This window comes from Leucopleurus acutus (genome assembly GCF_964270905.1).
Source record: "Leucopleurus acutus genome assembly, chromosome: 9".
In the NCBI taxonomy this organism is placed as follows: domain Eukaryota; kingdom Metazoa; phylum Chordata; class Mammalia; order Artiodactyla; family Delphinidae; genus Leucopleurus; species Leucopleurus acutus.
This window is the reverse complement of record NC_139144.1, coordinates 54,289,722-54,314,183: the sequence shown is the minus strand read 5'-3', so window position 1 is coordinate 54,314,183 and position 24,462 is coordinate 54,289,722. Positions and strand designations below refer to the sequence as shown.

At 37.6% G+C, this 24,462-nt stretch overlaps 1 protein-coding gene across 1 annotated transcript in view; it reads left to right on the top strand.

Annotated features, from left to right (window-relative positions):
- The window catches only part of CDK14 (cyclin dependent kinase 14), a 554,405-nt gene that overhangs the window by 323,510 nt on the left and 206,433 nt on the right, over positions 1-24,462 (top strand). The window contains exon 8 of the mRNA XM_082846673.1: positions 5,966-6,086. Coding sequence (XP_082702799.1) covers positions 5,966-6,086 — 121 coding nt within the window. The remainder of the gene's footprint in view (positions 1-5,965; positions 6,087-24,462) is intronic.

The window sequence follows — 24,462 nt, the reverse complement described above, 5'->3', positions numbered from 1 at the left end:
AATGTAGGTCATTTATTGTCTAGGATGTATTTCGAAGTTGATAACTATTTGCCATGGACAGACCTGAGGCTAGTGTAATACTCTAGCAAGAGATGATGATGAGGACCTAAGGAGAAGGAAGAAAAGAGAGCAATTATAAAGTAAAATCCATTGAATTTTTAAATTTTTTAAGTGAAAGTGAAACTGTGCAACTCAGATTGGGAGTTGAACCCACGCTCTTTCAACTGAGATCACACACCTGGTCTCAGGACTTAATGAAGTTCAGGTTCTTGATCTCTCATTGCAGAGAGAAGTCAGTGAGAGACAAAGTTGATAGGTAGGAAGTAGATTTATTTAGAGAGAAACACACCTCACAGACAGAGTATGGTCCATCTCAGAAGGGGAGAGCAGCCCAGGGTATGGGGTTGTCAGTTTTTATTGGGGTGGGTAATTTCATAGGCTAATGAGTGGGGGGAGTATTCCAACTATTTTGGGGAAGGGGTGGGAATTTCCAGGAACTGGGCCACTACCCACTCTTTGACTTTTAGAGTCAGCCTTGGAACTGTCATGGCACCTGTGGGTGTGTCATTTAGCTTGCTGATGTGTTGCAAACAGCGTATACTGAGGCTCAAGGTCTAGTGGAAGTCCGCCATCTTGGACCTACTTGGTTCTAATCAGTTTATGTCGTGTCCTCTGGCTATGTCATTCTTTTAAAGGTTGTGCCCTGTCCCCTTCCCTCCTGTTTCAAAAGTAGCCTATAACGAAACAAGACTTCCAGCTTTGGTGAATGGATGGATGGTGATGTTTAGTGGTGAGTTATAGAACACTGGAGGGGGTAGTAACGGTTGGAGAATTGGGGACAATAAAAATCTTAAAGATACATATGGAGCATCTAAGTTGACATTTTTTATTTAGAAATCTAAAGTTTTAGGGGAAGATTGATAGTAGAGATACATATTTGGGATCTTCAGCAGACAGATAGTAACTGAACACATGGGAGTAAATCAGTTCCTCCAGGAAAACTTGTCAAGTGCAGAGGCAAAAGGTTAAAGCCAAAACTCTGGACAACACCAGAAGAAAATGCTTTTTTGTTTTGTTTTGATTGATGGTTGTTTATTGATACACTGTAAGAGCAGCAATAATGAATTTTTAAAAATAGCTTTAGTACATCATCAGATACTTAATGTAAACCCTCTAGGAGGGAGAGGACACCATTAAAAATGTCTGTTTAAAATAAATTCCAGGCCAGTTCTCAGGACTGCGGAATGGGAAAGAAATACAAAAGCCTTACTCCGTGGACTAGCTCACAGAATAGAGAAGTCTTCCCCATTTCAGCCTGACAGCCTAATGGTAAACTGTTACCCAAGTATGTCATGTCTGTGTGGAATCAAGCTGTGAAGAAAGGAGCCCCTTTCCTAGAAATATTGATTTTGCGATTAAGAGCAAGACACTCTTTTTCTGATCATTCAGTTTGGGGAATGAGGTAAGGTGTGAGAGAGATGTGTGGGAGTTGCTCTAATATAAAATACAAAACCACTGACAAGCACAGAACAGTGGCACATCCTCTGGAAAGACTGAAGTGGTGAGAGATATTCCTTTATATTGTATTTTAGTTGGCTTTCGCATGTCCATCTACCTTTTGCCATTATTCCACTTAATTCAAAAGAAACAAGTCAGTGTTGCCAGTTCTTCCTCAATTCCTTAGTCAAAGCAAAGACATGGGAATTAGTATTCTTGGACCCCAATGCTAGTTTTAGCAATTTTCTCCATAGAGTCAGAGGGATAACTCAAGTCTCTAACCGCTGTTACTACCTGCAAAAAGGATGCATTAGAATTTGAAAGAATAATTAGATGTGCATAGAATAGAAATCTAATGAACATGAGTGTACAGCTAAAAGAACTTTTACTGTTTGGGGAACCTAAAACAGTTTACTAGTAAATTGCATTTGACCCTGGACTCACAGCATGTTCCCTGTATTAACGGTGCAATTGGCCATAGGGACTTGTGGTTGGGGTCCAGTGGTTAGTGGTTGTAACTTGTGGTTAGTGCCTGTAGGACATCCTCATCCCTATGTCTAGTGAGGAATTGGGTAGACCCAGATCTGAAGCCCACAGACAAGTATGAGCTGGAGATAAAATCTTAAGTCACCTAGGGATGACAGTTAAAACATAGCATTAGCCACAGTTACCCACAGAGTGTATACATTTAGAAAGCACTGGTTTAAATATATAACTCTAGACAAGTCCAGCAGTTATGGGGCAGATAGAGGAAGATTCCAGAAGCAGACCAAGTCACTCCTATTATCTCTTCCATAACTGAGAAGGCAAGGGAGTAAATTTAAAAGAATGGGAGTGGTCAGCTGTATCCATTGCAGCTGAGAGAACTTTTAAGATAAAGACTGAAGAATCTCCATTGGTTGGCGCCAAAGGGCTGGGCTTCTGGAGGCAAATGTTGGAAGAACTGTCACATGATTTACTTTGTGTCCCTACCAGAGGGTAGAACCAGGCTCAGGGTGGCAGCAGAAGTTAGACCATCTTATAGAGATATGAAAAGGAATTCTTTCCTTGGGTAAGAGCTTACCTGTAAAGCTTCTTAACTCCTCTGGAAATCTAAGATTCTACTATGCTAGCTAGAATCAAGGTTGTCCAACTTTGAATAATTGGCAAGAGGGCTTGAATGATAGGATTTTTTACTCCACTCTTAGGGTCTTTCCTTAGTTAGAAGTGGTAACATCTTCAAGTTGGATACTCTGAATCGTTAGGCAAGCCATTTTAGGTGCCCTAAGGAACATGCACCCTTTCATATGTACACACTCAGCCAAAGCAGCAGTGTATAAATAACCTATAGTCATCTAGTTAGCATTTCACGTTGCTTTTTGACTCTTAATTCAAACTGAACATTAATATAAGAAGTTTTGATAATAACCCATGAACTTCATCCTTTTTAGAAGGTATTGTAGCTTTCTTCCTGTAGTGTAACCATAGCAACTGTCAAGGAACAGAGAAAGAAAGCTTTCACACATGCTGTGCTAATTAATCCTGTCCTACAGTTTTCCTTCAGCCGGAGGATGCAGTTTAATAAATTTTGCATAGTGAGCGTGTTTTGATGCATGAACTGTATAAATACATAGCAATATCTTTACTAAATATATTTATTTAAAAATGCAGTTGTATATTTCTACTTTAAGGTGTACTTTTTTTTTCTTTTGAGTCATTGTTTTAATAATGTGCTCCCTCCCTGAAAAGTTTTGGCATTTATTTATCTTTTTAACTGAACAGAAATATTTTTAGGGTAAAAACCTTTTGTTTAACAATATACAGGACACTCTCTACAAGATTATGTTTTAATTGACTATTAAAGTGAGATATGAGAGTTTTTCTCAAGTGATACAGAAGAATGTATCTTAAAATTATAATAACATGCTTTAATATGACACAATTACATGCAAACCACTTTAAGAAACTGTCTTAACACATTGAAGAGTTAGGTATTGAAAACTCATTTTCATTGTTGATTTGGGAAGCTGTGTGACCCATGTGAATGGAGTTTGGGCAGTCCTTGACTGAAACATGAGATGGAGAAAAATAATGTAGATGAAGAGCTTTTTCTGTTTATATTTTTCAGAAACATTTAATCAGTTTTACAAACTTATATTCAGAGTGGGCATAACTGACCTGAAGTCACATATCATTATTTAGATTTATACTATTTCTAGGTAATTTTGAGGTCTGGTTCTCCCTTTAAAACTGGGGGTATCTGGGCTTCCCTAGTGGCACAGTGGTTGAGAGTCCGCCTGCCGATGCAGGGGACACGGGTTCGTGCCCCGGTCTGGGAAGATGCCACGTGCCACGGAGTGGCTGGGCCCGTGACCCATGGCCGCTGAGCCTGCGCGTCCGGAGCCTGTGCTCCGCAACGGGAGAGGCCACAGCAGTGAGAGGTCCGCGTACCGCAAAAAAAATAAAAAATACTGGGGGTATCACAATTTTCTGTAACCAGTCTGGTCTTCTGAGCTGTCAAAGAAAATCTCATATTCTTAAATTCTCCTATCCCTCTGGCCTAGCTTTCTGTCAACAGGGACTTGGCAAAACCAAGGGAATCCAGCCTGAATGTTTTTGGCATCCCATTTGCCTTGACAACAGCATATGGAACGAGTCAGAACCTACTTCAGGACTTGTGCTTATTAGCTCTTTAGTCTGTATAGAAACACGCTCATTTGAGGAACTAAACTTTTTGATGAGATTACTAAACTCTGGAAACACTTTACCACCCTGACTGTTTTATCTGTTGTTCAGTTTTGCCTGCTTTGAGGTAGGATAAAATCTTGCAGAGAAAAGGAGTAGAGGTTATTATGGAAATCTGTTATCAGAAATAGTTATTCTATTCATGTGCAGAAAAATTAGGGACAGTACATGTGTAGGTATGTTTGTGTGTGTATAATCTGTATATTTTAATATGGAATACTTATAAACATTAGTCAATTTATAATATGCCATTGTGTTGTTATAAAAACTGCATGGTAGGAAAAATCTAGTTATTGTAACCATAGTTGAACTAATTAGAAATTCATCTTCTCACCAGATGCTCTATTAATTTTAACATTTACATATAATACAGTAAAGGGAATACCAAGTGTTTAATAAACTGAGAAAAGTTATGTTCCTAAGTACTACATAAAAATTTAAATAATCAGAACATTAAAATAAATATGTTATGGTAGGTTCACTGTAAAAATGTTTATTCGCTTTGAGCATCACAGTGATAAATAATACTTTACACTTGTCATTAATGAACATACCCAGATAGAAAGCTATCACAGATTTTTTCTCTTAAAAAAATAATATCTATAGATTTTGTGTTTTTTAAAGGAATTATGTATTAATTGTAGAAAACTTGGAAAAAACTCAGAAAAACTTATTAAATTAAAAAAACAGGGCTTCCCTGGTGGTGCAGTGGTTGAGAGTCCGCCTGCCGATGCAGGGAACACGGGTTCGTGCCCCGGTCTGGGAAGATCCCACATGCCGCGGAGCGGCTGGGCCTGTGAGCCATGGCCGCTGAGCCTGCGCATCCGGAGCCTGTGCTCCGCAACGGGAGAGGCCACAACAGTGAGAGGCCCGCGTACTGCAAAAAAAAACAAACAGATAATCTTGTATTCCAGAACTAACCACTAAGGTTATTCAAATATATTTTCCACCAGTCTTTTTTCATTGCATAAATATTTATGGTTGTGAGGTCAAACTGCATGTAATTTATCACTTAACATTTTATTGTGACCACTTTCCCAATTTTTAAACATTCTTAGAAAACAATTTAATTTATTATATGGTATCTCATCATTTCCACATACCAGATTTATTTAACTGTTCCTTTATAATTATTTTTTATGTGGTTTTCAAATGAACCTCCTGAATAAGCATTTCTTAGTGAGTGTTTGACAGAACCCTAAAACCAAAAGAAGTTTTGGAAAAACCCTTTGAGAAAAGAGTCATATTCTTATCTTTCAGATTCACCGTACACATTAGAAAAATTAAGGGCACTGATAAGTCTCACAGTACGGAAACCTGTTTTACTTTTTAAACCATCTTTTCTCAAAGGTATTTGACCTTGGGACTTTTCCATATCACACTTATTTGTAACTCTCAGAACTAAAGTACCATGAGACATTCTTTGGAAAGTCCAGGAGATTTCCAAGCTTCTGCGTAGTATTAAATAGTTTATGAATTGTTTGTTTACTCTCCTGGGATACTTTTTTTTAGATTCTTGGTGCTATATTAGGAAATGTAAATCATTTATTGGTTATTAGCATGTATTTGAAACAGGTAGACCACAACAATGCTTTCCCCAACCTTTCTAGTAACCTTGACATTGCATTCGTGATTCTGTATTATAATATCACCTTTGACCTTTTAAAACTGTGAACATTCAAATTTAAATTCCCTTGTTTTATTAATGCCTATTAAACTTCTTTATGTTTCATGTAACCCACAGGTCTTGCAAGAGCAAAATCCGTCCCTAGCCACACATACTCCAATGAAGTGGTTACCTTGTGGTACAGACCTCCAGATGTCCTCCTGGGCTCGACAGAATATTCCACCTGCCTTGACATGTGGTGAGAAATGGAAGCTTTACTCTAGCTAATTTATCTATAGTACTTGGTCTGGGTCAAGCCTAGACAAACATCCTAACAGTCTGAATGAAGATTAATGGTGCTGGAGTGTTGGCCTGTGTGTGGCAATACCACTGGAGTTTTTGAAAACATAATTGGGAATGTTCCCTAATCAGGGACTCCCTTACAGATGGTGTCTGCTAATGGTTCTTGATGGACAGGGGCAGAGACATTTTTCTAGCTGTCAGTTTGGTGATTTTTCTCCCTAAGGGTCTTAGTTTGTAGATTTATTTTATAACAAGGAAGTGTATATCTCCAAACAGCAGCATAGGTTGGAAGTTGTAGGAGCATGTTTAAATTCACAACAGAAATCAGATAAGTGGTCTGAAAATTTTGCTGTGACTGTAAGGTACTAAATTTGGTACAATATACCCCTGAAAACTGTTGGTACCAATTATCCAAAATGAAATTAAATGATTACTTTTTAAAAATATCAGAGTAAGTTTAATTTCAGTAGAGTCACAGTTTTACACAGTGGTTTAGCAAAACTTAAAATTCTATTATAGGAGGCCCAAAGAGTGGCAAGGTTTAATGTGTAATTATTATTAATGATAAACTACGATGAGTTTCCAGTCTAGTGTGATCTAAATCAAATAAGGGAATAACCTTCTTTTTAGCAATCAGAAAGGCTTAATAGTGAATGTTGGAAAGGTTATTAATTAATAGAAAAATCCCTTTTCTAGACTCACAATTGTGTTCAGAGTAAAACAGTTCACATAGCACATGGCTATTTGATAGCATGAATCATCTTCCATGAATGATGATGCCCTACTTACAGAATTCAGCTACATGTTCACATAATGTTTATGACCTCAATAAAGCTTCAGCATGTGTCATTTATCTTCTTGCCCTGTACTTACTTCACTGCTCTACCCTAAATAATCTTGACTTTTAGTAAATTAGGCTGTGATGAGGCTTGGCTTCTTCCCTGATATTTTTAATCCAAACTTTCTTCCTTCCTCCCTTCCTTCCTTCCTTCTTTCCTTCCTCCCTCCCTCCCTCCCTCCCTCCCTCTCTACCTCTCTTCCTTCCTTCCTTTCTTTTTGTCTGCGTTGGGTCTTCGTTGCTGCATGCGGACTTTCTCTAGTTGCAGCGAGCAGGGGCTACTCTTCATTGTGGTGCGCAGGCTTCTCATTGCGGTGGCTTCTCTTGTTGCAGAGCACAGGCTCTAGGCATGTAGGCTTCAGTAGCTGTGGCACGTGGGCTCAGTAGTTGTGACTCACGGGCTCTAGAGCACAGGCTCAGTAGTTGTGGTGCATGGGCTTAGTTGCTCCGTGGCATGTGGGATCTTCTCAGACCAGGGCTTGAACCCATTCTGCCTGCATTGGCAGGCGGAATCTTAACCACTGTGCCACCAGGGAAGCCCTGATCCGAACATTTTATGGAGAGAAAATAATAAAGTTCCTTGTGATGTAGGGTACAGTGTAGATTTACTTAATTTAGATTCCAACAACCCCTTAGGAATGGGATTTGGGCATCTGTAAAGCCACTGAAAATATATGCAACATTTTGTGTACACGTGGATATATTTATTTTTCTGTGGTGTAGATCTGTATGAGTTATAGAGTGTTTTTCTCTACGTTTTGAGAATGGAAATTCTAGATTGTTTTTCAGTGAGGTCAGTTAAGGACTCTGCTAATAGAACATAGTTTGGAAATATTTGTGGCTTGGAGCCAGTTTTGTCTTAGTTGCTTGGCAGTGCAGTTAAGACTCTACCCTCAGAATGAGGAGAAGCTATTTTTTATACACTAGTGGCTAATTTTTCCCAAACCTTTGGAAGTGCTCTTTAAAGTACAGAGAACCGCATGGATTGGGACTTGCTAATATGTCTGTTTGTGATATATAATGTTTGACTTCCAGTCTGTGCCTCTCCACTCGCCCTGCCCCCAACCTTTCTGTGACATGTATGTGCCTGTTGGTGTCCATTCTCTTAAGGAAGAAGGCTTGGTTGCTTTCTGCCAATTTGCTTTAAGCAGAGACATAATGAAGCATAAGAAGAAGATGGTTATTTAAGTGGAAGGGAGGAAAACTGATATAAACTAATAGACCCCAAATGCCCTTTTGTCTGCATGCCAATATTATTCATTGCCAAAAGCAAATAGTAAATGTGTTATGTTGGAGCAGTTTCCCATGCTTATTGGCTCTACATTTCTAAGCCCTAAAATCTGAGTTATGTCTGTGCTATGCCTGTCACTCTGAATCTGATTTCATTCCAAGCCATTTTCTAAAAGCCATTTTGTTATTTTCCTATAAGTCAGGTAAAACGTATGTATTTTTCCAGTTAGAGAAAAGTTCACAGGGCAATGATTTTTGCGTAATTAGTGACCTTGATGCTGGGTATTCAAAGATCTAGAAATGGGACTATAATTTAGTCATGGCTCAGCTGCACCAAAGAGAAGTACAAATATTAACCCATAGACAGTAGCAGGGGGGCAGGTGGCAGTGGTTTCAGGCTATTTTTACAGTTCATTTACCATCCTGGGGCAGTGGGGTAGTAACTAAAAACTAATGATCCCTACACAGTGTTACAATTTCCAGTTTTCTGTTTAAATAGCTTCGGGCAATAAAAATATTAATGAAGACACTTATTCATTAACATTGGCAGCAAGTGATGGAAGTCAGAGCTCTCCCTGTTATGATTTACTGCTCTAGGTCTCCAGCATGGTGGTGATGTATGAAGATAGTGTGTGATTTGAGAACTCATCAAGAAAGATAGCTTTATGACACCTTTGTCTGCCTCTGTGAAGGAGGGTTTAAGCAGAGGAATCAAATTGGACTTTGTGTCATGTATAGCTTCCCTTAATTCTTGGATTTTATAACTGTTTGAAAGTCAAGGCATAGGACATCATCTTTAAGCTTCTAAACCAAAAAGGCTTACCAAGTACTGAAAACCACATTAAGAGAAGTGCAAATGTGAAAAGGAGCTTATCTGTGTAGTTCGTCCCTTGTCAAGGAGTTCTGCTCTAGCTGTCGAGGTCATTGCTCTTAAATAAGCCTTATATTCCTTTATAGAAGCTCATAAATATGTTTAGAATGGCATTTGTTTTCTAAAGCAGGTCACTTGGGATTATTTTAAGGGATTAATTTTTAGCATAGTGACTAAATTAATCTGTAGCTAATAAATATCTCATCATCATGGTGCTTTTGGGAGGGGCACAATATATAGTGATACCACCTTGTGTCAATTCCAGTGCTCCCCAACATGGTGTGTAAAGAATGATAGCATGTCAGTCTCTCCCTTTCATCATCTTTTTCAAAGCTAATTAACATATTAACTATGCTTGTCAAAATGTGGGGCAAATCATTTATAAATAAACCTGTCAAATGTAATGAGATTGCATATTAAATCACCCTTTTCTCTATAGCATTTCTGATTTAGGATTAAAATTAATTTATTTAACATTGTAGCAGCTGGGTGGTTAGAAAAAAATTTCCATACCGATCTTGATATATAGAAAAACGTCTGCATCAAAATTGATTTTGCATATATCAGAAAAGAAATTGCCTATTTATTGAGTATTATAAGGCCATTTAGCATTTCATTTTATTAAATAAGCCTAATCACCATACATACTGGCAATATAGAGTTCTGCCATCATCCTTAATGATCTCTCCTGAACCAAGGAAATTTATGTAATAAAATAAAGTTTCCTAAGGACTCAGGCTTGTTTACCAGTGTTTTAAGAGAAAGAATCATAAATTGTCTTAAGCGATAGTAATAACAATGGTAACAATAATAGATACTTTTACTGAACACAAACTGTATTCTAAGTCCTCTTATGCATTTTAATTACTTACCTACTGTTCTATGATACAGTGAAAGAAAACAAAACCCAGGGAGACTAAATAAGAGAGTAAGGGTCATAGTTAGTAAATAGAGCTGACATTCAAACTCAGAGCTAACCTACTCCAAAGCCCTTTCTCCTTATAGCATATTACATAATCTCTTAAGGTGATTTATAAGCAATTGTTTTTTATTTTACTAGTAAAGTGATTCCAAAACACAAGTAAGTAAAATACCTCTTTGAGAATTTAGGTTATGATCTGAGTCATGTTGGATCCTTTGCATATTTCAAACAAAGTAGATGGCTTTCCCTCTCACCCAACAGTCTTACAGACTGCTTTCTCTCCTCACATCAGTAGTCTATATTATATAATTTTATTCAGGGTGGAGTTTTTTTGAAATAAACTTAAGACATGAATCATTGGATTGAATACATTTTCGTGAGACCAATATCTATACTGGCAAGTATTTTCACAATTTCTAACCATTACTCATTTACCGCTTCTGCTAAAACGAATGTGTCCATTTAAAAAAGAATGCTAGTAAAAACAGAGAATTTGAGTTCATGGGCTACATAAAATCATCTATCAGCATTATTTACACATTTTCTAATTAATCAGGTCGTGAGACCAAGGGGGATTCAGATTAGTCACTCTCAAAAGTAACAGCTCTTTAAGAGATCTTGAGAGCTGCTCAAATAATACATGATCCAAATGACTTGCCAGTGTAGCCACTGACAATGCAATGGAACATGACAAAAGAACAGGGATAGTCAGAAGGGTGTCTGGGGGACAAAAGCTGAGCTCCTGGTGGCAGCTGTACTTTCTGAGCCACTCCCACTACTGAAGTCCCTTAAAATTGCGATGACCATGAGTATATTGTCCATACCAGGATACTTTTTAGAGTTAATAGTAATTCTGCTAGGGCAATAGTTGTAAAACAGGGATATAACTGTGACGTGTGGTCCTCTTACTCATAAAGCACTGGAGCAATAATTTGCTAAATACTAGTAGTCAGAAGAGACAATGCATTTGAGTGCTTAATTCACACCGAAGGAGTCTGGCTACAAACTATTCCTTGTGGAAAACTTCTGTTACATTGCTTTATAACAAATTGTCTCCAAAAGTACAGTTCTCTAATATTAGATTATTATGACATTATGGAGTGGCTGCCACAGTGCTGCATTTAGTGATGGCTTTGGAATGCTGAAGGGAACCTGTTCTCTTATCCTATCAGAAGCTTAGTGTGGTTATGGTTATTACATCCCATGTTGTTTATCAGTGTGTGTTGGTGAGAGAGAGTGTATGTGTGTTTTCAATGGATGTGTTTGGTCACTTGTTAATGATGGGCTGGCTGAATCATAACATATAAAATGAGACATTGTATATGTAGTTTTCACTACTAAATATTTTTAAAACAAATAAAAATCCCCCCACTTGTATCAAAGTTGGCAAAGTAATTGGTCACCCACAACTGGTTTTTGGATAATTTTTTTTTTTTTTTTGTGATACGCGGGCCTCTCACTGTTGTGGCCTCTCCCGTTGCGGAGCACAGACTCCGGACGTGCAGGCTCAGCGGCCATGGCTCACAGGCCTAGCCACTCCGCGGCATGTGGGATCTTCCCGGACCGGGTCACGAACCCATGTCCCCTGCATCGGCAGGCGGACTCTCAACCACTGCGCCACCAGGGAAGCCCTGGATAATATTTAAATAGCCAATCACAATGACTAAGTTTCATGATACTAAGATAGCCCTTGGTATACTTAGCTGCCTCACTGGTTCATAGCTGCAAGAGATGGATAAATGCGGAAATTCTTTAAGAAATATATGACTCCATAAATGTTGAAAATAGTGTTCTTATTCAGCTTTTGGAACATCAACCAGCCAAGCTAAATATTTTGTATTTCTATTAAAGTATACAATCCAAGGGTGCTATAGAATATATCAAAGAAATAGAAGCTGTTGTATTTGGTTTTAGGGAGATTCACATACTGTCTATATCTGGAGAATTAGAAATTTTGGCCCAGGATGTTCTCATCTTACGCGTGTGTGTGTGTGCACGTGCGTTTAATTCGGAAATATATGTTAGTACTCCAAGTTTGGAGAGCATTGGATGTTCACTAGTGCCTTTTATGTTTTACAAGTTGTGTGTTTTTTCATATAGCTATTGATTCTCTGATCAAGGTAACTAACAGTGGTTTGCTGTATAAAGGAGGCCATGTTATCGTAGAAAATACGTTGAAAGCCTAAATTAGGCTCTGCCACTCCTTACCTGTGTGAATTTAGTTGATCAGATCGCTTAACTATCCTTATCTTCAGTTTCCAAATCAGAAAATTTTAATAATTAAACCTATTTCAGATATAACTAGTTACTAATAGCTGCCACAGTAGTAACAATAACAAAAGTAGTAATCTCCTGCCTCACTCATTCTCAGCCTCTAATCCTGTTTCTCAGAAGTAACTACTACTTTCAGCTCTTTTAGGATCTATCTCCACATGTCTTAAATAATTGTTTATATTGCCATCTCTAAGTTACTATTTTAGACATTGCTACTAAGTAGGTGTATAGTAGACAAAGATTTAACTTTCTTCCATCAACCTTCCCCCAACGCCACCTTCATCTCATTCTCCCAATATAGAATCTATATCACATTTTGAAATATTAATATGTAAATATTAATATTATTCATGGTGAAGTCAAGTAGTATTCATGATTATGTATTCTTTCTTGTATAACCTTTGGTTTTTCCTGGACTTTATGATTGTCTCTGCTTTTTATTAGTTTAGTTGTCTTTGTCCCTACTGTTATTTATAGTCATAAAAGATCTGTCGATTATATATGGAAAATATTTTCCAAATGCTCAAACACATCAGCAGATCTGTCAATTCCATTTAATTTTCTTGACATCTCCCTCCCTCAACCTTTTCCTTGAAACTTTCCTCTCTCAGCTCTCTGATTTCTTGCCTTAGCACAGCTGAACATCTGTCATCTTAGGACTTCCGTTTCCCCCCTCTCCTGTTGTTGTAGGTCCTAAGCTAGTTGTTCTCTGTTTCCCTCCAAATCTGTTCTCTACCCTCTTCTTCCCTGCCCTATGTCCTGGATGACTAACCCCTAGGGAATACATCCTCCAAGCTGCCTTGGCTACTGGTTCCCAATCGAGTTCAGGCAATGGAAAAGTATGAGGATTGAATATATTCATCCCCACTTCTTCCCTGCTTTAACCTGTATTTCTCAGAATGGCTAACTACAGCTTCTGTGCGGAAGCACTTTTTCATGACTCTAGCTGTCAGTAGATTTCCGTAACATTTGGCCTTTATGATCCTAGGGGCAATGATGGCTTTTAGGTTTTTTTTGTGGGGGGGGGGGTTTGGCTGTGCCACATGGCAACCTGGGTCCTCGGCAGTGAGAGTATGGAGTCCTATCCACTGGACCTCCAGGAATTCTCGGCTTTTATTTCTAAGGCAAGTAATGACTTCCTGCTGTTGCTAGCCTCTTAGTGTTTCAGTATGTCTTATTAGTTCTGTTACACCTCTGTAAGTAGTAAATTCATCAGAGTCTGTTCTGGGTTGGATTCATTTTCCTTCTGACCTTTCCTGATTATAGATTCCTTGTTTCCTGGATTCCTTGTCTTCCTCCTTTAGTTTCCTAAGAAAGAATGTGTTAGAAATATAAGTTTCAAACTCTTAGTTTTCTCAAAATGTCTTTATGCTGCTCCCACACATGATTGATAAACTTTGATTGAGTATATAATGAGGGTTTTTTTTCCCTCAGAATTTTGAATGTATTGCTTACTTTCTTTAGAGCTTCTAGTATTGCTACTGAAAAGTCTGATTCCGTTCAGATTTGCAAGCATTTGTGTGCCTCATCATACTTTCTCCCTGGCAAGTATTAGCTTCTTATATCTGTCCCTGGTATTCTGAAATTGCTTGATAATGAGCTTTGATTGTATCTTTTTCTATTGGTGCCAATTAGATACACAGACCAATTAAACACATTTTTTACTTAATTTCCCTTTTTTCAGCTCTGTGCCTCACTCTGCTCTCACCTTTTATCCTCAATTTGAGGACTTTTGGATTTAATTTCTCCAGAGGATAAACACTCAGTGTCCTGCTGGTGGGTTGGGGTGAGAGATGGTCAGAGAAGGCCTATGGGTCAATTGGTTTGTACAAACATTCAATCCTCCACCCTATTTCCAGTTGTCAGACTCACCTTTACACTTTCTAGAACTTACGTATCCAAGTCGTGCGCCTTTTCTAAGTTGTTGTAGGTAAATACTCAGTCTATAACTTGAGAAGTTGTAGCTGCCTATGGTCTGCCTAGATTGCTACACCTTCATCCACAACTTATGAAAAAAATTCTCTCTCATCTTCTTGTGTGTCCTCATCTATCTATTTTATCCTTGTTTAAAATGTTATTCCTTAACTGACACTTCAGTCACTTTTGGGAGGGAGGGGGAGTTTGTGTACATTTTACCGAATGTCCTACTCTTGTTGATAATTTAATATTCGTGGCTTTACTTATGGACAGTTGACTGCTAAGGTTCTTGTCCTAGAGAGAATTGTGACTTTGCTTGGCCACAGATTTGAGTTGCAAGTCCTGATGGGTGGGAGCCAATCAACAGCATGGTGCAGGCAGGAGCATCTTGACTGCCAGCTTCTTAGTGTGGTTGTGGAAATTTATAATCCTTACCATTTAACTGTTAATGTAGTGATGACAACTTTATTTATGAAAATAAATGTGAAAAGAAAGCCGAGCACTTTCTGATAAGCTGTGATGGAAAGGAATAGAATGTGAAATGATAGTTTTTTAAAAGATAAAAATTTTACATGAATTGAAAGAAGTGATTGCAGAAGGTAGTTCTCTGATCAATGGCAATGCGTGAATCCACCACGAGCTTACTATTAAAACAAGCAAAAGCAATCAGTGAAACTCTTTCAACAAATGTTCCAGTCAATATGAAGTTTCTAATCCAATGAAGGTGAAAAAGTAGATTGTTATCTTGCATGCACAGGGAAGGTATGATTGAATGACAATGTGATTGGAGAGAAGCTAGGGGCTTATATAAACATCATTGTTGGTAAAGGGACTTGGGTGTCTACTTCATACTGTTCATTGAAGGACGAAAGTGGGGACCTCTGTGCTATTGTGACGTTTGTGATTTAATTCCTCAGGACACTGCATTATCTAGCATGTACTTTAATTAGGAATCACATTTTCATTTACTGGTATTCTGCTCTATGAATTAATGTAACTTAAATATACTAGTAGCTTTCTTGATTTTAGATACTATATTATGTAATCAATAAACTTAGATATTTGGGGTTTTTCTTTTTTTCCAGTTTTGCTCTTCAAATTGAATGTCCTTAGATTCCAATTGGTAAAGATGACATTGGGGAAAAAAAGAAATAGTACAATAATTGAAAAAGAAAGTCAAACTTAACTAGCCTATCAGTGGCCAATAAACAGCCTGCTTTAAATTCCATTAAAATATAAAACAAAACTTAATTATAGTCTGTGACAGGCACTTAGTAATTACTAAGGACAGAATCTGAGTAGCTTCCTGTTTTCCTGTACACATGTGGATTGTTTATCTTTGGTATGGCATTTATATTTCTCTGTATTTCCATGTGAGACAGTAGATTTTAAGAATGAGATACTCACATAATTGCATTTTCTGTAGAGCCTGGCAAGGCAGTTCTATTCTTTCTCATTGAAAATTCAGTGGTTCTTCCTTGACAGCTAGCTTTCACCATGTTTGCTTCTGAAGACAGAATATATTCATAGCCTAATGTAGACTCAACAAATTGAAAAACTTTATTATATCAACTATAAAAATTTTCATGTTTGTTATTTTTAATCCTAACATGTTTAATTTAGAAACTGTTTCAGAATTTTAGCAACCCAGTGAAATCAATTCATAATTTTGTTTTATTAGGTTTTATGGCCATTTTATACCCCGACCTCCCAAATCTGAAGATTCTTGGTTATGCTGTTCACACTAGCTGGTTGGTGGTGGCACAGAGGGAAAAAAGAACCTCTAGAGACTCAGGGCCAGCCCCCTTCCCACTAAGATCTCCCTTACACAACATGATTATGTTCAGCCATTCATTCATTCATTCATTCAACAACACCTTACAGAATGTCCAGAGGTTCAAGAGTGAAAAAGACCTGGTCCCTGTCCTTCAGCAGCACCCACTAGTGTTACAGCATCACACAACTCCGGGGGCGTCCTTCACATTGTAGTCTGTATGCATTGTCTAATCTATACAGCCACATTCCAGGGCAAGCCCTTGAGTGTATTCCAAGAAGGCCACAGACTTCACCAAAAAATGGACAATGAGGATTTACGGTGGGAAGGTTTTTGCCTTCAGGTCTTCCATGTGTTATCTAAGAGGGTTGTCATAGCAGATGGGTGTCAAACATTTCCCTGTCAAGTATCATCCATCTAGTCGTATACCTTAGTGGTGTTCATTCCAGCATTCTTAACCACAGACCATCTAAGTACAGCTATGCCATTTGATGACTGGAACTAAATGTATCAACTTACCACTCTGTAAACTGAAGTTCAGAATTCTTCTTTCAGGAGAGTAATTTACATGATTTCAGCAGTGATTTGTCTTTGTGATATGCTAGATATGTTTCTCTAAAAAGATTGCTTGAATGTGTCATTTGCTCTGATCTTTAAGATAATTACCCATGAACGATTTTTTCCTAATTCCCCACATTATTGCAGGACGATTAATAAATTTGCAGGGAGGAATCTTATAATATGACTTCCTTGTTTTGCATCAGCTGTCATATAAACAGAAATTAAAGATGTGCAAAGCTTATTAATTTGTTTTTTCTTGTCCTGCCTGGTTTACAGTTATTCCTTGGAGAAGTGCTTTCTGTGGTAGCATTTTAAATGACTAACCGAATGGAACCTCTCTCTTCCTTTGTTGTTCCATAGTGCAAGAAATAATATTTCTCGGCTATTCAATGCAATATGTTGAGTTTTATATTTTTTCCTTATTGTAGTCCTCAGTAAGGGCCTTTCCTATTTAAATTTTTGTATCAATTGTTAATGGTTTCTGGATGTTCCTGTCTGAATATTCCCAGGTATCTATATAATGTGTGGCTGTTACTTTTATTTATTTATTTATTGGCTGTGTTGGGTCTTCGTTGCTGCGCACGAGCTTTCTCTAGTTATGGCAAGTGGGGGCTACTCTTCTTTGTGGTGTGTGGGCTTCTCATTGCGGTGGCTTCTCTTGTTGAGGAGCACGGGCTCTAGAGCATACGGGCTTCAGTAGTTGCAACGCATGGGCTCAGTAGTTGTGGTTTGCAGGCTCAGTAGTTGTGGTGCACGGGCTTAGTTGCTCCGTGGCATGTGGGATCTTCCTGGACCAGGGATCGAACCCGTGTCCCCTGCATTGGCAGGCGGATTCTTAACCACTGCGCCACCACGGAAGTCCTGTGTGGCTGTTATTTTAAGACTTTATCTCTGGGTTTTTCATTATCTATGGAAGTCTGTTTTAAATTTTCAAGCATCTTTAAACACCCATCCTTCTTTCAGTACACTAGCAATGGTGATAGACTTCAGTCTTTAGGGATAGTTTTATTGGTTTTTTTCTGCCCAAACCTTAATTTTATAGACTTTCTTTTGATATTTTTATCCTTGTTAGCATTTGTGTCACAAGGAATGAGAACGAATTCGCCATATCCGTTTCTTCTTTTTTAATCTGACCAGACTGATCAAATAAAGACGCGTCATTCTAACTGGGGAGGCGGCATGGCATAACGAAGGCTCACTGGCCCAGGATTCTGAGTCACAGCTTCAGGTTCTGGGGCTGACATTTAAACATGTAATATGGTTTCTTTACATGTAAAAATCAAGGCATTGTCTTAGGCACTCTCTGAAGTCCCTCTATCTCTAAATTTTAACAATCGAGTAAATTGTACTGCTGAACCAGAGGTTTCCATGGAGACCATTGGAATTCCTTCAGAGTGACATAAATGAAGTTAGGGTTTAGATATTTTGATGTAATGACTGAACTGATTTTTTTCTAGTGTTTAATTTTATATGATGATATTAGTTCTAAATCAAATTCCTTTCTCTTCTTCAGTTTCTTGTGTACACTCCTCAGAATAGTTTGTATCATTCATTCATTCATTCATTCTTTTATTTGAAAGATATTTATTGAACACCTATTTTGTACCAGGTGCCAGGTTAGGTCCTGGGGCTTATAAAGATGAGAAAGATCCTTCCATGCCTTCAAGATCAGAAGGAAAAACAGTGTAATAAGCTGTAACACAGATATACAGTCAGTACAGTGGTGGCTCAGAGGGGAAGGTGATAAATTTATCCTTGGTGGATAGTTGAGGATAGGTTGGGGGGGGGCGTGGTCACGGAAGGTGTCACCAAGTGGTAATTAGTTGGCCCGGCTCATCAGAGCCATCTTTCAAAGTTAACAAAGCTAAAGTTGAGGACACATTGGCCAGGCCATGGACAAAAGTACCCCACCAAGGGGTGAAACAGCTGATATTTGTGGGTAGGGAAGAGGGACAGAGTTTAAGAACAGGTAGAGAAAAAGGAAAAAATGGAGAGTGGGGGAAAGTGGTTGGAAGCCAGAATGGAGGAATATTTAGGAATACTTAGGATGTGACAACTCGATTGAATGAGAGTGATAGGGGAAGGGCAAGGGTTTCAGATGATTCCTGGATTTCTGGCTCAGGTAACTGCACCAGAAACCAAAAATACAGCTTTGCAATGTGATTTAAAAAAATAAATTAATAAATAAATATATATATACACATATATATATATACACACACACACACACACATATACACACACACACACATATATATTTTTTAAGTATACATTTTTATATTATATATTTATGCATAAATATATATAAAGTATATATGTACACACATGCATATACACTAAAATATATATGTACCAAAATATATGTATACTGAAATATATACACTAAAATATATCAACATAGATGTCTGCATATTAAAATGTATGAGCAAGAGTTATCATTGTAACTTAATGAGCATTGTTGCCAGTTGGTACTTTAAGGTGGTTAGGCCTCTAGATCTTTCTGGTCAGTCTTATTTCAGATGTGGATGCTGGTAAGGGGCTCCCTCTCACTGCCTGGTCCCTCCTCTCCAGTCAGCAGCGGGCCACCCTGGGCCTTGGCTTTATGGAACTACGTTAGGTTCCCGTACTTCATTCTTTGCTTTTGTTTAGGTTTTGTTCTGACATGCCTCATTTGTAAGTACAATTCTTAGAGATACAATTCTGTTTCATAGTTTGAAAAATAAATGTTAACGTATCTCCATATATAAAAAGTTTATTGTTTTGAACTGAATGTTCTCTGAGATGGGCTTTCACCCACAGTCTAGTGTTTGGATTGGTTTTGTTTTCATTCCTTGAGAGCTGCGTGCTCCACAGAAGTATCTGACTAAGATATATTGTGCCTTTCTGTGCCTAATGAAGCACTAACCACAGTAAATGGTGAGTGACAGTTGAATCAGTTCAGTCCCTTCAGTAGCTACCAAGGACATGTGAAATGTAATTTTTTAATCTTTCACTTTTCAAATACTGCAGATGCCAAAATGAAAAGATCACGTTTGTTATGTGTAATACATTTTCATACAAGTTTAACAAAAAAACCCACTTTTTAAAAAACTTTGATCTTTTAGAAGCTAAACTAGGGGAAAAAAAACCTCTTTGTTCTATTTTACAAATATATATATTCCAACAGAGAAAAGATAAATAAATGGCCACCTTGTGCATCAAATTGCACTACCTTTAATTACATAATGATGTATTTCAGTGAAGCATGGCTAAATAAAATTACCTATTAGGTTAATTAACATGAAACCTTTCTGAGTTAGTATTGCATCCCTATGTGTTAAATTCAGATTGTGTTTAGCATTTAATCTAACTTATTTTATTAGTCTCCTGTTTCTTTGTGGTTCCCTTGTATGGAGCCTGAATACATATTTAGAGAATTAATCTGAGTTATAAAACTCCTTTCAACACAGACTTAACCTAGATTCCTTTAGATTCTTGCTCTTCAGTTTCTGGTCTTCTGAACAGCAATATCGGCATTGCTGAGATGGTTGTTAAAAATGCAAGATCTCAGGCTTCAACCCAGACCTAGGTGACTAGAATCTGCATTCTGACAAGATCCCCATGTGATTGGTGTATACATTAAAAGGTGAGAAACACTACTTCAGATGCTGTTTTTCAATGAACACATAGGCTTTGAGGAGATTTCTGGTGCCATCATAGTGCTGAAGAAGAGAAAGGCAAAAGTACTGACTTGTGGCGAGTTATGGTTCTGTTCATCTGCTGCCCTCCTGTCAGATGCAGCCCGACACTGGCTTTATCTGCAGCCCTCTTTCCAAATGTTTTGACAGTGCAGATGGTTCTGAATGGCTCTAAATGATAACTTGATTGAAGCCTCATAACTTTCAATTAGGAAAGTCTGTAGGAGAAGGGGCTGGTCTCCCCCATGGTCGTACTGTGAGCTGGGTGGGTCGCTGTCCCCTCTGCACCCTCTCCAGTGCATGGGCTGTGCTGTGTCGTGATCCCTCCCGGTCTCTGTGGCTAAATGCTGCCACTTGAGGGTGAAACTGTTACTCTCTGCCTAAAGCTCTCTATCCTAAGGAATCTCAAGCCTTTGCTAATAAATGGATGAAATTGGAAGCTAAAATTTAGGAGGGTTTTTTTTCTTTTTGAGATTTTAATTGCACCATATTTTAAAATATTAAAGTCTTTCTACATTATCTTTTGAGGTTCAACCAAACTGTTGCCCTGAGACTTAGGGAAGAAGGAGAGCAATGTTTTATTTTTTGATGACCAAAATAAGGTTCATGTCAAGTAGATAAATAATAACCTCTAGGTTCTGTTTTGTACTTCTTCATGTGGGTTAATTGCTTATTGGGTTATTTAGCATCTTGTAACAATATTTTTTGGGAAAATTGAGTATACTCCACTTGCAATGTCATGTGTCAAATGCAGGTATTATTTGAATATGGGAGGTAATGGATCTAATTAATACCTATTTTAGTTGAAAGATGTAAAGTTATCTTGCACCATATCATCCCAACAGGACTTTAATAATCAGATGCATTACACTGCATCTGAGCTGGGGACTGTAGTGACCAACTCTGTTTGATTCAGGTCTGGGAGGGCTGCTATATTGCAAAAACCTCTCTGATTCATTTAAACTGTATCTTTAAAAGTGAAAGACCAAATTCTTGTTCTGAGAAAGATGATAGTGCCCATTATATTTACAAGTAAATAAATTACAGTTCGAGGAAGTCATATGAGAAGTATGGAGTTAGGGGACCTAACCTAGTGGTTGATCAGGAAACCTTCCCAAGGAAGTGACATTAAACTTGATGTTTCCTACTCTGATGGAGAGAAGTTCTTGCCCCCTCCTTGGGAATTTTTTTTTTTCTCTCTGCATTCCACTCTCCTCACCATTGCCCCAAATTTAGTAGTTTAGATAAATGTTTTCATTTTGAATTCTTTTGCCATAGAGCTTGTACATCAGTTTTCAAATACCTTCATATTTAGCTTACTTAATCTTTAATTAGTTTGCTGCCCAAGTTATTTAAGATCGAACTTTGACATTTCGCATTCTAGCCTGCAGTTCTAGACAGCTCGTGTTGATTCCAAGAAAAAGTTTATAAAAATGTACACAGGTTCTTTTTTTCTCATATAGGGAAAACTCAAAATGCCATGGCTCTTCCACTTAAAATGACTGATTCTATATATGGTCCCAAGGAGATGGCTGCCTTCCTTCATTTTGCCTTTTTTAAAATAAACTTTTAATTTTAGAGGAGTTTTATATTTATAGAAAACTTGCAAAGACAGGAGTTCCTACATACTCCTCACCTGGTTTCCCTATTGATAATATCTTACATTACTATGGTACATTTGTCACAACTAAGAAACCCACAGTGGTACATTACTATTAATCAAACTTTATTTTTATTTCACTAGTTTTTCCTAATTTCCTTTTCCTGTTTTAGGATCCCGTTTAGGATACCACATTACATGTAGTTGCCATGTGTCCTTAGCCTCCTCTGGGTTATGATAGTTTCTCAGACTTTCCCTGTTTTTCTTAACCTTGACAGTTCTGAGGTGTATTAGTCAGGTATTTTGTAGAACGTCCCTCAGTTTGGGTTTGTCTCATGTTTTGGGAAGGAAGACCATAGAGGTGAAGTGACATGAGTCTCATCACATCATGTCAAGACTATGCTATCAATATGACTTATCATTGATGATGTTAACCTTGAACACATGGTTAAGGTACTGTTTTTCTGGTTCCTCCATTATAATGTTACTCTCCATCCCCCACCTGACTCTTTGGAAACAGGTCACTAAGCTCAGCTGTCACTCTGGTGGCTTTACAACTAGTGGTTGTAATTGCTTCTGCCCTCAAAGCTAGTAAAACAACTGGGTTCTCCACGGTTATGTCCAACTTTATTCACCACGAATATTGGGATATAGACAAAAATCGAGAACTTCTAGCCTAGGAATAAGACACAAACCTCTTAGAGTAGAATATGGTCTATGGCTCTCTTTTTAACTTTTTCTTCCATTTTCCGTGCAGAGCCATAACACTAGCACTTGGCTCTCTCAATATTCCTCAGTTATCGGCTCCTGTTTTCTCTACCTGGAATGCACGGGTCCCATTCCTGGCTCCATCACCTCATTATCCAATATCGTGGGAATTGTGTAGAATGTTTTAGAATTATTGTGTTTATAGCATACATACTTGAGAGACACGTGATAGACGTTTTGCCCAAATTGACAACAGTCCTAAACGTTTACATGACTGTACCAATAATAAGTGAAGTTGGGAGAAAAAAAACACACACACACTTTTTCCATACTATCAGGAAAAGATAAAAGTTATCATTATGCTAGAGGAATGACTAAATTATCTCTGTGTTCTCTTTATAGAAAAATATATTATAGAATTATCATAGAATAGGTAATTGAACATTATACAGCCAAAACTGTAAAAAGAAAAGTATTAGGGAGGTGTGTCAGATAGTTCATAAGTATGTTATATTATTTTTCCAAGTTATGTATTATTGCCATATTCGTTAGCCTTAAAAAATTTATGGTTTCTTTTTATTATTTTTTCTCACCCTAAATTCACTTTTGTACCTAATTTTTTATTCATAATGAGAACTCCCAAATTGTATGACCTTCGGGACTAAAAAAATTATCTGTCTCTGCTCATAATGACAAAGCGTTATCAATTCTGCTTAAAATCTTGATTTGAATTATAATGAAAAAAATATTTACACAGCTGTGGCATAAATTAAATTAGGAAATTTTGAGCTCAAAAGAATTAAAGATATATGAGCATGGGTGGGTGTTTTATATATTACCTTGCCTGGTAAGTAATCCTAAAATGAGACTTTGAACACACTGCATCCTGTGACACCTTTAATTGTAAGCTTTTGTGGCCAGTTCTTTTTCTTGAAAAATTTAGTCTAAGCACTTGATAATTACACAGTGATTCAAATTCCCAATAGAAGCAAATTAAAGGAGACATTTATTTTATTTATACATAAATTTTATTTCCTGAAATAAAATTATATATCATAAGTATAGAGCTTACATGGATGAATTCTTTCTCAGTAAACCACTCAGGGCAGTCAACTTAATCCATCGAGAGAGGTAGCACAGGGTTAATGGAGGGTAGCAAAAGAAAAGGGGGGAGGGGGGAAGAAAAGCAGGCAATACTCCCTCCATATTAAATTGAATGGCTTTTTATTGCTGTTTAGCAATAAAGAAGCTCCAGTAATAAAGTATTCTGCTATGTTAAGATGTTGATATGTTTTATACTTCTACTTTTTTATTTTTTGTGCTTTCTATCTCTTTTTGTAAATCCTTTAAATATAATTCTCTCAGCTTCATTAGTATACCCTCAAGCATCTTTGAAAAATGACAGCATAGGAAACATCCATGAGAAATGAAAGTCCAAATCCCTTAGCCAGCTAAGCAGATAAGTGCCTATAGAAATGCTATATCATCTCATTCCAGCTGAGTAGAACTGCAGCATAGATTTATCTTTGGTTTTAAGTATCATATTATGGAGTTGTTATGGACCAAGCACAAGTAGTGGTAAAAGAATTTCCATAAGTGGTTCTGACAGTGTAAAGGTTACCTCACCAGCCAGCTTAGCAGATACACCATGGGGGTGGATGTCGGTTCTGCTGAGGGTCTTCACACTCAGAGTTGCAGCTTGTGGTGGGAAAGACTAAGGCCAATAGGTGGAGAATAGAGGGTATATTCTGAATAGAGAAAAGGAAGGTGCCAGTGGCTATTAAAGATTCAAGATATTTTATGTAAACTGAAATAATAAAACAATAGAAATGTAGCTCAGTAGTCTTAGAAAAGAATTCTTGGTATAAAAAATGTAAAAACCCATCAAATTGAAATTTTAGATCTAACTGGATGTCTGAAGCCCCAATATCTATAAGAATATCATTGCATTTTAATACAC